Below are 13,199 nucleotides of genomic sequence, written 5' to 3' on the forward strand. Positions count from 1 at the left end.
AGTTGGGAATGTCTTCTCCTCTCTGGTGACACCAGTCTTCAAACTCAGGCAGGTCTTCTGCATCATCAGCATATGTCATACAGTGGCGTTCATACGCACGGTGTTGCAGGATGTGCAGTGCCGCTGCAGTGATTTGATGAGCTCTTCTTGTGCGGGTGACGTGGGCAGCTCGCAGGAAGGAGTCGGCCATCCCTGGCGTTGCAATCTCAGCTTGCAAATCTGCAAAATCTGCAAATCTTGCAAAAATCAAATCTCTGAATCTGAGATGGCCCAATATCCAGATCTTTTCATAATATGATAGTCTACTAGTGTGCCAAATTTGGTGCTTTCCTCACAAAATGCACAATTGTTATGCTATATTTAGCTTAGCTGCCGGACTATATGGTGAAGAATCACTTAAAAATTCTAGTAGCCGGATCCGAATCCGGATCTTCACCAAAATCTAATCATTTCGTGCACGGGTCTACCATGTTTTGGTCACACCTCACAGAGGTGCGACCTCACATATGCTACATCTCTGCCAAATTTTGTCCGAATCCGTCCACACCTTTTTGAGATATTTTGTTCACGGACAAACGGACAAACAAACAGACAGGGGTGAAAACATAACCTCCATCCACCTTTGGTGAAGCAGGTAATTACGTCACCATAGGTCGCGTTTTTTTTCGTCACTTCAGATAACTCCGCCTATTTTCACGGTTCTGTTGTGCGATGGAAAAAGGACACAGGGATTATCGTACCGTACCATACCGTCCTGAACCATACTGTACAGTGCCGTACCGTACCGTTCTGTGCAATGGAAAAGCGCAATTTGAGAGCCTGGTTATGCTTTCATATATAGTGCACACTTCCTAGGACAATTTTGCAAGCTGATAAAATCTGTTCCAATGTACTTTCAAAAGCCTTACGGTCATGGCACAGGCACAAAGTCGATATGCATTAAAAGAGTTATCTTGCTTCACTAAATGCTACCTCCAGGGGGTGATGCTGTACTGGTGTCACAGAAGGTTAACAACTATCCATTTAACTGTCTGATCTGTCTTTATTTGATTGCTAGCCTCATTTGTTAATTTAGCCATAATGTCCCATTATATGAAGTTAATTAATTGTTCACGAGGACGCTCCTGCGTTTGTATCTGAAATCATTTTTACATCTCTAAAACAACCCGATCCGTTTACCCTCGGCATTAGAACTCTCAAACCACTAGATGGCACAGGCCATTGGAAAAAGCAAGATTGTCTTTGCAACATCTGACGGAATTCTATTTTGTTTAAATTGTCCCCGATGGTCTATTTATTTTTGAGGTTGACAGCTCATTTGTCATTTAGAACTGTAAGATGAATGTTATGAAACGACCATGCTGGCTTTATAAGAAGGATGCTTTGCTTGTGTTATCTGTTTCAGGTCAGGAAAGGGAACCCTGCTTACAAAACACCCTTTGGAAGAAAAGAAAAAAAAAAAAGAGGACAAATTTGAAACTCGAGGAATGGTAAGTGTTGACAAATTTGTGAATTTTGCTGCACAGCACCTTCTCCCTTGACAACGGTCCATTTAACCTTTTGTGATGCTCTTCATGTCCGCAAGTGAAGCATTTTTATTACAGGATCATCTTGGCAAGTTTCCTGCCATTGTGGGATGACAAATTTGATCTTGTTGTGGTGTGTGTGGCCTTCAACTATATCCAATGCTTTTTTGCAATCTGCAGACAACATCTTGTGAAAGCATATTTTTTTGTTTTTAACCATTTTATCTCTGCTCAATGAAGTGCCCAAAGATTTTTTTTGGAAAACTCCAACACTCGTTTGTAAAATGTATTTGCACTGCTATTTGAACGTTCCACTGTTCAAGGCCTCATGGCTGTTTGAATTGTGACTCCCCCCCCCCCCCCCCCCCCCATTTGCCATGGTTACAGGGGCCATAGCAACGTCGTTGCCAGGCAACTGTCATATGCAATTTGCGATTAGTGCCTGACAAGCTGGAGTAATTGAAACGGACCACTTTATTGATGTTGTAATGTCCCTGGGGGTTGTTAAGTCCTGCTATCTATGACATCTATGTTTATTGTGTAATGAAATGCATTTTGTGCACAGGTCTGGAGCATGGGCAGTATGTACATCTCTGATAAATTTCCATTTCCTGTCTGGGTTCATTGTGGTCTTGACAACCTTATTCCGTGAAAATTGTTTCCGTCTGTTAAGTCGCACAACAAAGATTGACAGCTTAGTGCTACGTATAACTGGGAGCTGAAAGTAAAAATAGAGAGTAGAGTAAAATGTCTTTGCATCTTAAGCGTGACCATGTATGTCAGTACAGTAGTGCTTTTACATTTACATATGTAAATTAAGTTTCAAACTTGAAGGCCTAAATCGATGACATTTCATACTTGCTTACATATGTGGTTAGATGTGGAATACGTTTCAAAAATAATTGATTAATAAAAGCATTTTTGTGTCATCTGTTTGTACACAGCTGCATGCTTTTTGAAAAGCCATATTTTTTTTAGGCCGTCACCATGCAGTGGGAGACAGGGCTTTGCAATCGTGTGTGCATGCGTGTGTTAGTGTGTCCAGGAAATAACTTTTACTATTTCAATTTTTGTCATCAAGTTTTCAACAAACCTTTATTACAAGAACTAGCGTGACTCGGCGCGCTCTGCCCGCCTCACCACACGTCGTTTCAGAGGGATAGGCATCTTTGACCATTTCAGTGTCTTTTGGATCTTCATGGTGTTTTGGTTCTTCAGGCCTTTAAGGGTATTTTGGGTCTTCGGGGTGTTTTGGGTCTCCGGGGTCTTTTGGGTCTTCGGTGTCTTTAAGAGTCTTTGGGGATATTTTGGTTCTTTGGGGGTATTTAAGGGTTGTTTGGGTGTTCAGGGTGTTCAGGGTTTTTTTTTTTGGTTTTTTTGTATACAGAGTCGAGGCTCGTGAAAGAGCTAACATTTATCAAACAAACAAATCAAACAAACAAGCAAACAAAGTATATAAAAAGGGGAGCGGTCGACAAGATGGGGAGAGAAGGGGAGGAAGCACACAAACACAACATTTGAGAGCAGGGACATCGGGAGATGTTTTTGGAGGGAGAGGGCCTGGGGGGAGGCAGGATAGGTATAAAACGCAAGGACACCAAGGACTTCCAGGAAAGAAGTCGGCACCTCAAAAAAGTGGATTTGGGGTGAAATTAGCGGGGGTAGAAAAGATCAAGGTTTTGGATTGGGGAAGATAAGAGATGGTGGTGAACAGCCGTTTTAAAGACCTGGAGGGAGGAGTGGGATTGAAGAGTGAGGGAGTTTGTTCCAGAGGCGGGAGAAAAGAGGAATGAAGGAGTGAAGGTGAGCAGAGAGTCTTGATTTTGGCAGTTTAACCATAAGAGGGTTGCAGGCAGATCTTGTGCGACCTGCAGGAATATTTGGGGGACAGAGCCCAGAGAGAGCTGGGGGAGCAAGGCCGGAGAGGAGTCGGTAGAAGACAGAAAGACCACCAACCTGCCTGCGGTGATTAAGTGAAAGGCCCTCGGAGATAGCGTCATCGCGGGAGATTCCAATGATTCTGAACGCTTTGGTTTCAACAGCGTGAAGACGAGCTAGGTGTGAGGCATGAGCACCAGCCCAGAGGGGAGAGCAGTACTCCATTAAGCTGCTCCCACCCTCTGGAACTCACAACCTCACACCATCAGAGACTCCTCCTCACTCACCACATTCAAAACATCACTCAAGACCCACCTGTTCAACACTGTTCAACATTTAACCCACAGCATTTAACCCCTGACTATCTCTTCTCCTTCTCCTTCCTTTTGCTTTGATTATTTAACTGTTGATTTTTGTCTTTTTGCACTTGTTTTTTTGTACTCTGTCAAAGCGTCTTTGGGCTTCTTGAAAAGCGCTATATAAAATAAATGTATTATTATTATTATTATTGAGCTGCGGATGAAAGCCTTGTATGTGGTGAGGAGCTCAGGTGTGCCAAGGAAGGACTTCGCACGACGGAGGATGCCCAGTCGGCGACTGCCTTTGGAGGCCAGCTTGGAAATGTGGTTTTCCCAGGAAAGATCATGGCAGATAGTGAGACCCAAAAGCTTGAGTCACAGAACTTCTTGGAGAGGATTATTCAGAAAGTAGATGGGAGGGTTGTCCAGTCAGTCTTTTCGGAGAGACATCGTAAGAGTGTGAGATTTGTCAGGATTGAAAGACATGTTCCACTTGTTTGCCCAGTCTGTGATTTTGTCCAGGTCTGCAGAGAGTGAGGAGGCTGCAGACTGCCGATCTGAGGGATGAGGAATGGAGCGGCAGAGAGTGGAGTCATCAGCAAAGCGATAGAGAGGATTTTCAAGAGAGTCAGAGAGATCATTGATGAAGACCAGAAAAAGCACAGGGCCCAGAACACTGCCTTGGGGAACTCCAGCCTGAACAGGAAGAGGAGATGAGAGAAACCCATTCAGGGCCCCGCGTTGACGACGACTCGAGAGGAAGTCCGCCAGCCATGCGTGGAGATTTCCATGGATACCAAAGGAGTAGAGTTTGGTGAGCAGAGCGGGCTGCCAGATCGTATCGAAGGCACGTGATATGTCGAGGGAGACAGCTCTAATTTCCTGTTTGGCATTGAGGACCTCCATCCATTGTTGAGACAGCAGAAGCAGCATGTCCAGAGTAGAGTGACCTGGTCTGAAACCAAATTGATGATCAGAGATCAAGCCATTGGAGAAGAGGAAAGATTTCATATCCGAAGCAATGATGGATTCCATGACTTTGCTGATAATTGGGAGAAGGCTGATTGGTCTGTAGTTGCTAGGATCTGTTTTTGCACCTTTTTGTGCAAATCGGTGATGTTGGCTGATTTCCAAGCAGATGGCAGTTGACCTTGAGCAAAAGAGAGGGTGAAGAGAACAGAGAGAGGGAGAAAAAGAGCAGAAGAAAAGGATTTTAGGACCCGTGGGCTGATGCCGTCAGGTCCAGTTGCATAATCAGAGTCGAGGGTTGACAGAAACTTTTCCACCTTGTCAGGAGGAAAGGACACGGAGTCCAGGAGCAGCTGGGTACGACTGGGTATGGTGGGTACAGAGAGGGGTGGGTTTGGGACACAAGATTTAGAGGCAAACACAGAGTTGAGGCATTCAGCTTTTTCACGTGCGGAGTCAGCTGTGTAGCCGTTTGAGGTAAGGGAGGGAATGGAGGGGGAACAAACACCAGAAACAGATTTGACCAGACGCCACCAGGATTTGGAAGAGGGAGACAGATAAGAGAGTTCGGTCTTGAGAACGGAGAGATATTGTTTCCTGGCTCTCCTGAGGGTGGACACACACTTGTTTCGGGTTTTGTGAAAGGAGATGAGATTTCCTTCCGTTGGATTTGCTTTCCAGGAGACAAAGGCAATTTGTTTCTGGGCAACAGCCTCACCACAAGATTCCGTGTACCATGGATGGGAGGAAGGGTATGACAACTGAAGACGAGATGGGATAAATCTGTGCATGAGAGAGAGCAATTTACTTTCGAAGAATTCCCAGGATGAGTTGATGTCAGAGGTGGTAGAGATGGGAGACCAGTCCAGATGATTGATGGCTGCTTGAAGACCGTGCCAGTTGGCTTGAGTGAAATGCCAGACTCGTCGACGCTGAGCAGGCTCCCTGAGAATGGTCAGAGAGATGTCCACTTTGACAAGCACATGATCAGATGAGCCGATTGGAGCAGAAGAAGACCAGCAGACATTTTCAGGGAAGTTAGTCATAACCAAGTCCAGAAGAGAAGATGCTCTGTTGACTGAGATCCGGGTCGGGAAATTGACAGATTGTGTCGGTCCCAGTGAGTCGCAGAAGTCCTTTGCCGAGGAGCCATGGCTGGTGAGAGAGGTACCCACACCCAGCCAACTGGCATGGTGACAATTGAAATCACCACATATGAGGAAGAGAGAGTTGGGATGAGTAGATAGAAGTTGGTCCATATTATCAGACAGCGAGATGTAGATGGAGTCATCACTGTTTGGTGGACGGTACAACACACATATGAACAAGAGGATGGGAGAGAAGGGGAAGCCATAGCCAGAGGTATTCCTGGAGGTGAGGTGGAGAGAGTGCAGTGCAGGGCGAGTGAGGAAGAGAGTTTTTGATAAAGATAGCAACCCCACCTCCAGGACGAGGCTCAGGTCTATCATACCGGAGGAGGGAGTAACCCGGGAGAGATACTAAGGAATCAGAGACATCATGAAGGAGGAAAGTTTCTGTTAAGCAGATCACGTCTGGTTTGACAGAAGCAACCTGTATGGAGAGATCAGTTAAGTTTGAACGAAGGCCCCTGGATGTTTGAGGTCCATACCGTTAATGAAGAGGAAGGGGGAGCATCGGATACAGAACAGGGGGGAGGAGGGGTAGGGTAAGATGTGGAAGAGGTGGAAGAGGTAGGGAGAGCTGTTGAAGGTGTGTCAGAGATTTCAGAATAGCTCGGAGAAAGGGAAGGATGGGGCGGACAAAAGGTTTGATGGTGATTGGGTGAGGCACAATGAGGTGTTATTTGAGGAGGGGGAAGAGCGAGGCAGAAGGTTGGGGGAGATGGAAGTGAGAGTTGGAAGGGGGAAGAAGCGGGGAGGATGCTTTGAGGAGAGGGAGTGAGAGGGGGGAAATTGAGAAGAAATGAGGGTGGGGAGATTTGAAGGGGAGGGGTGAGGGGGGAGTTTTGGAGGGAAGGGACAAGGGGAGGGATTTGAAAGGGATGGGATATGGGGGAGATTTGGAGGGGAGGGGTGAGGGAGGAGTCTAGGAGGGGAGGGGCGAGGGGGAGTCTTGGAGGGGAGGGGTGAGGGGGTAGTTTAGGAGGGAGGGGGCAAGGGGGGAGATTTGAAAGGGATGGGTGATGGGGAGGATTAGGAGGGGAGGGGAAAGGGGGAATATTTGAAAGGGATGGGTGATGGGGAAGATTTGGAGGGGAGGGGTGATGGGGAAGATTTGGAGGGGAGGGGTTATGGGGAAGATTTGGAGGGGAGGGGTGAGGTTGGATTTTAGAAAGTGTACGATTAATGGGAAACGAACATTTATTGCAAAATGAGTTTCTTGTGACCTTCGAGTCAAAAATACGTTTAAGGACGCTGGATGGAGGATGAAGTGCAGGAGAGTTTAGGGAATGTAGAAAAGAGGCACTATAAGAGATGGATTTTTTTTTTGGGATGAATAGATTTGGTGAGCAAGTCGAAAGCAGCCTTTTAAAGAAGAAGAATAAAAAGGTGTTATAATATACGACGGAATACAGAACTTGAGGGGAAAGTGTAAACATTGTATGGTTAATAACAGTGAAAACTATCTGGGGAAATGGGGGAGAAACACGTGGTCGAAGAACGAACGAACGAATAAACGAATGAGAACAAAGAATAAGAACGGAGAAGGAAATGTTTTTTTTTGTATTTTTGTTTTTTTTTGAGTTGATTTTAAACAAGGAAGTAGGCTATGGGGTGAAAAGACTGGGAAAAGCAGAGAACGAAAGTTATTGGAGCACAAAACGACGGACCACTGAGAGAAAAACAAAGCCTCAAGGTTGTACACTGTACAAGGCCTCAAAAGACACGAGACGAATTAACACGATTTTCCATACAGGTATGAAATATTTGCACGGAAAAATCTTCCTCGGGACACAATATACGTACACACACCATAAAATAAATACAGTTATAACGAAAATACAAATGGGAACAATTACTTAACTTCGATTTCGATGGAGAGCGTGGAGAGCTACGAATAAACGAAGCCTCGCCGGCCAGGGTCTTTTTGGCCGGCCAGGTCGCCAACCAGCTGGGTCTTCAGGGTCTTTTTGGGTCTTCAGGGTATTTTTGGGTCTTCTGGGTGTTTTGGGTCTTCTGGGTGTTTTGGGTATTCGGGGTGTTTTGGGTCTTTGGGGTGTTTTGGGTCTTCGGGGTGTTTTGTGTCTTCGGGGTGTTTTGGGTCTTCGGGGTGTTTTGGGTCTTTGGGGTGTTTTGGGTCTTCGGGGTGTTTTGGGTCTTCGGGGTGTTTTGGGTCTTCGGGCTGTTTTGTGGCTTCGGGGTGTTTTGTGTCTTCGGGGTGTTTTGGGTCTTCGGGGTGTTTTGGGTCTTCGGGGTGTTTTGGGTCTTCGGGGTGTTTTGGGTCTTCGGGATGTTTTGGGTCTTCGGGGCGTTTTGGGGCTTCAGGGCCTTTTGGACCTTCCGGGTCTTTTGTGTCTTCCGGGTGTTTTGGGTATTTGGGGTCTTTTTAGTATTTTTGGGTCTTCGGGGCCAGTTGGGTCTTCAGGGTCTTTTTTGAGCCTCAGGGCCTTCAATGGTATTTTGTGTCTTTGTGAGATTTTTCGTCTTTTGGGTCTTTGGGAGTGTTACGTGGTCCCCTCGGTGAATACCTGGTCTCGGTGACCGTGAGACCGTGAGAGGAACTTCGCCAGAAAGCTGTATTAAATATGCGCTTTCGCCACGCAATCCATATGAATTTCACCCCAGAGACAACTGACGTTCAAGGATATATTTCAATGGGAATGACCATACAATTGCAATGACACAACCACGGAGATTTTCCCCGAGCAATCAACCATATACAACCATCAACAATTCCCAATTCACAAGCACTTTCCTATGAGTAAGATGGCCATCTTATATACGTGTGTCCCGGTGAGTACTCACGACACCCTTTCGGTCTCGGTCCCGCACAATGTCTCTGGGCCCCTCCTGACCAAGATGATGGTCGCCGTCACCGCACTCGGGCGGTAGAACGAACCCCGGGTGGACGTGTTTCCACCGGGCAGGTATCGTACCAGGCACCGTGGCTGCAGCCCCTCGTGGCCACGCGAAGCGAATACGGTAAAGCAAGCCAAACCCCACGCCGCTTGCCAGGCGCGTTAGGCCCCAACGGGCGACCCGCACGCGTCTGTTTGGACGGTGCCGCGAACGAGGCCAGGCGCGGGGTCGATGCACGGCCCCACGTCAACTTGCCGTCTCCACCGGGCAGGTATCGTCCCGGTAATTCCTCTCGCCAGACAGGCTTCGGATCGGAACGCCGCTTTTCCACGCAGCGCAAGGTCGATCCCACCTTTTGTCGGAGCGGGGCGAGGAAGAATAATACTCGTCCCTTTTCTTCCTCGTGTCTTTTTTTCTTCCGTTTCCGGTCACTTCCGTTTCCGGCCACTGGTTCAGAAGGGCTCCTGACCCTCCAACCACAACACTACACAACAACTTAATATACTACACACGGATAAGCAAAGACCTGAATGGTAATTCACATACATTCACATAAATATGTAACACTCCCCCCCTTCAAGAAAGAAAGTTTGAACCCAGCGAAAACTTTCTTTGCCGGCCAATTTGGAGAAACAAACCAGATAACTCAACCCCCCCACATTATCAGTTCCCCCCGGGCACAGTTATCACTTAAAAATAAAGCAACCAAAATTTCACCACAACCCCTCCAGATTACTCACTCTGGACTAAGCACCAGCAACGACATTGTCCCTGCCAAATCAAACTCCATCTCATGACCCTCTGACTTTGACCGTCAGTTTCTTGTGAAGGAAGGTTAAGGGGTTAATCAAAGATCCAAAGTTAAGCCACTCGATAGCACTTTTTCCGGGAGGCCAAGCCGAGTATTCACTACATGGATGCCTTTAGGAACGCGGAGTTCACGGTTAGTCCGTGCAGGAAAGTTCTCTACATGGGCGCCTTGAGGAACGTGGAGTTCACGGTTAGTCCGTGCATGAAAGTTCACTACATGGACGCCTTTAGGAACGGCGTTCACGGTTAATTCGTGTAGGAATCTTGGCTCGGCGGCTCCGCCGCATTCAGTGCTTCAACTTCTCAGAACTTCCCTAATAATTATGGTGGGACCACTTGTCCCTGTAGTCCCCTGAATAGCGGTCTCCTTCTCGGCCACTACTTTGACAATCCTTCCTTCGGGAGCTGCTGTAACTCAGGGAGCCTCCATAATAATATTGATTGCGGCCACCACCAAAACTACCGCCCAGTTGTCCTCTCCTGTAGACCTCTCGACGCCTACGAAATGCCTTCCCTACGGTTATGGTCCGACCCTCCAAATCCTTGCCATTCCAATTCTTCTCTGCCTCTCTGGCATCTTTTGTGCTGGCAAACGTGACAAAGCCGAACCCTCTTGACTGTTGCGTTTCCCAGTCTCTTACCAACCGCACTTCCACCAGCGGCCCATATCTGTTGAAGACAGAGGTCAGAACTTCTTCCTCTGTTTTGAAGTTCAGTCCCCCTACAAATAACTTGGCACTTTTGTCGCCATCCCGAGCTGGTGTGGTGTTATTTTCCCTGCTGGGCTCTTTACCAACCCTCAGGTTACCATAAACTTGACCCCCGGCCAAATCATTCCCGATAACCACAGATACACCCTCTACAGGAAGCGTGGCTTGTAAGCCGACGGTGACCGGTCCTGACACCAAATCGGACTCCAAATGGATGACATGAAGGGGAGCACTAACACCGCCCCCGATCCCCTGTAAACGAACACTATCCCCCGTTGCCGTCTCCGCGGACCATGGCAAAATGCCTTCAAGCATTAAAGATTGATGGGCCCCTGTGTCCCTCAATATCCTAACCGGTCTCCGGTTAGTCGAGGCTCCATCCAGTGACACAAACCCCTCTGAAATAAATGGTTGGTAACCCTTTTGATGGCGGTTTCTTACGCTAGCCATCGCATTCGGAGTTGTAATAGTCGGACTCCGCTCTGGGTTGTACCTTTTCATGAGGTAACAACTGGACATCAAGTGTCCAGGTTTCTTGCAAAACCCGCAAGTAGGCCCGGAGGAAAAACTCGTGGTCTGCCTCGGGCCCCCTGAAAAATAAGTTTGTCTTGGGCCCGCAGCCCTCTGACTTCGAACAGGTGGGGTATCCGCGTTGTCCCCATAATCCTCTCGAGGCCGCCGCCATGTATTGTCGTTCTCCGCACCTGCTGTTCCCCACCTCCCCTGCGGAGATCTAGGCGAGGAGTTAGGTTCGTGGACCCCTATTCGGTGGGTTAAGGCATAATCATCTGCCATGGTGGCTGCGTCCCACAACTTTGGTACCTTCTTTTCCTGCAGGTACACTTTGATGTCCTCGTGGACACACTGCTGGAATTCCTCCACCAGGATCAAGTCCCACAATGTTTCGAAGTCTTTCCCGACTCCTTTTGACTCACACCACCGATCAAACATGTTTTCTTTCACTCTGGCAAACTCCACATGGGTCTCACTCTCCCTCTTCCTGGCATTCCTGAATTTTTGCCTGTAAGCTTCCGGAACCAACTCATAGGCTTTGAGGATGTGCTTCTTCAGTACCTCATAATCTGCACATTGGTCCATTGGTAGCGCCGAATAAATTTCCTGAGCTTTCCCCACCAGCACACTTTGCACGAGTATGGTCCAGGCCTCCTCCGGCCAGTTTAATTGTCGAGCCACTTTCTCAAAGTGTGGGAAAAATTTCGCGACTTCCTTTTCACTGAACGGTGGAACCAGCCTCACATGTCTGCCCACATCCCAGGTTTTCTGGTTAGGTGTCGACCCCGTCAGCAAGGGTGGTGCCTCTCCCCGTTCTCTCATTAACTCCAGCTCCTTGAATTTGATTTCTTGCTGAAGCTCCATGTCACGTTCCTTTAATTCCCTTTCCGCTTTTCTCTCCTCTGCTTCGAGGTCCCTTGCAGCTCTCCTCTCCTCTGCTTTTCTCCCTTCTAACCTTTCCTGGAGTTCTCGTTCCACTCTCCTTTCCTCTGCTTGTTTCTCTTCTCTCCTCGCCTCCGCTTTCCTTTCTTCTTCTGCTCTTTCCTTTTCTGCTTTCCTTTCTTCTTCTTTTAACCTTTCCTGGAGTTCTCGTTCCACTCTCCTTTCCTCTGCTTGTTTCTCTTCTCTCCTCGCTTCTGCTTTCCTTTCTTCTTCTGCTCTTTCCTTTTCTGCTTTCCTTTCTTCTTCTTTTAACCTTTCCTGGAGTTCTCGTTCCACTCTCCTTTCCTCTGCTTGTTTCTCTTCTCTCCTCTCTTCTGCTTTCCTTTCTTCTTCTTTGATCCGTTCCTGGCTCCGTAATTGCAACTCCAGTTTCCGGAGCTCAACGTCTTCTGGTTCTTCGGGTAGCCACTCCCAGGCTAACTCGTCCCATGTTCCTAATCCCACCATAGATTGTATCACCGTGGCCTGCAACTCTGCCTTCCTCAAATTAGTTCGGACCTCCAAGTTAAAATGTTTGGCCAATTTCAAGAGGTCCGACTTTAGCAACGCTCGGAACTGTGCCTCACTCGGGGTTACCCCAAAGTTCTGTGCCACAAACGCCATGGTGCCTATCGTTAACACCTGTTAACCTTCACCCAAGACTTTACCCCAATTTCTCAAAAAAAAAAATTTACCAATTAATAATAATTAATTAATAAATTTTAATTAATAAAAAAAATTATTATTTTATTATTTTATACAATTTTAAATCCCGGACGAGCCCCCAATTCTGTTACGTGGTCCCCTCGGTGAATACCTGGTCTCGGTGACCCCCGGACCGTGAGAGGAACTTCGCCAGAAAGCTGTATTAAATATGCGCTTTCGCCACGCAATCCATATGAATTTCACCCCAGAGACAACTGACGTTCAAGGATATATTTCAATGGGAATGACCATACAATTGCAATGACACAACCACGGAGATTTTCCCCGAGCAATCAACCATATACAACCATCAACAATTCCCAATTCACAAGCACTTTCCTATGAGTAAGATGGCCATCTTATATACGTGTGTCCCGGTGAGTACTCACGACACCCTTTCGGTCTCGGTCCCGCACAATGTCTCTGGGCCCCTCCTGACCAAGATGATGGTCGCCGTCACCGCACTCGGGCGGTAGAACGAACCCCGGGTGGACGTGTTTCCACCGGGCAGGTATCGTACCAGGCACCGTGGCTGCAGCCCCTCGTGGCCACGCGAAGCGAATACGGTAAAGCAAGCCAAACCCCACGCCGCTTGCCAGGCGCGTTAGGCCCCAACGGGCGACCCGCACGCGTCTGTTTGGACGGTGCCGCGAACGAGGCCAGGCGCGGGGTCGATGCACGGCCCCACGTCAACTTGCCGTCTCCACCGGGCAGGTATCGTCCCGGTAATTCCTCTTGCCAGACAGGCTTCGGATCGGAACGCCGCTTTTCCACGCAGCGCAAGGTCGATCCCACCTTTTGTCGGAGCGGGGCGAGGAAGAATAATACTCGTCCCTTTTCTTCCTCGTGTCTTTTTTTCTTCCGTTT

General features: G+C 47.9%; 1 protein-coding gene across 2 annotated transcripts in view; it reads left to right on the plus strand.

Annotated features, from left to right (window-relative positions):
- LOC137434123 (TOX high mobility group box family member 4-B) overlaps positions 1 to 13,199 on the plus strand; it is a 212,944-nt gene that overhangs the window by 20,049 nt on the left and 179,696 nt on the right. For both annotated transcript variants that reach the window (XM_068126812.2, XM_068126813.2), the window contains exon 2: positions 1,406 to 1,490. In XM_068126812.2, coding sequence (XP_067982913.2) covers positions 1,488 to 1,490 — 3 coding nt within the window. In that variant the 5' untranslated portion in view covers positions 1,406 to 1,487. The remainder of the gene's footprint in view (positions 1 to 1,405; positions 1,491 to 13,199) is intronic.

This window comes from Myxine glutinosa, chromosome 10 (assembly GCF_964187855.1).
Source record: "Myxine glutinosa chromosome 10, kmMyxGlut1.1, whole genome shotgun sequence".
Lineage (NCBI taxonomy): Eukaryota > Metazoa > Chordata > Myxini > Myxiniformes > Myxinidae > Myxine > Myxine glutinosa.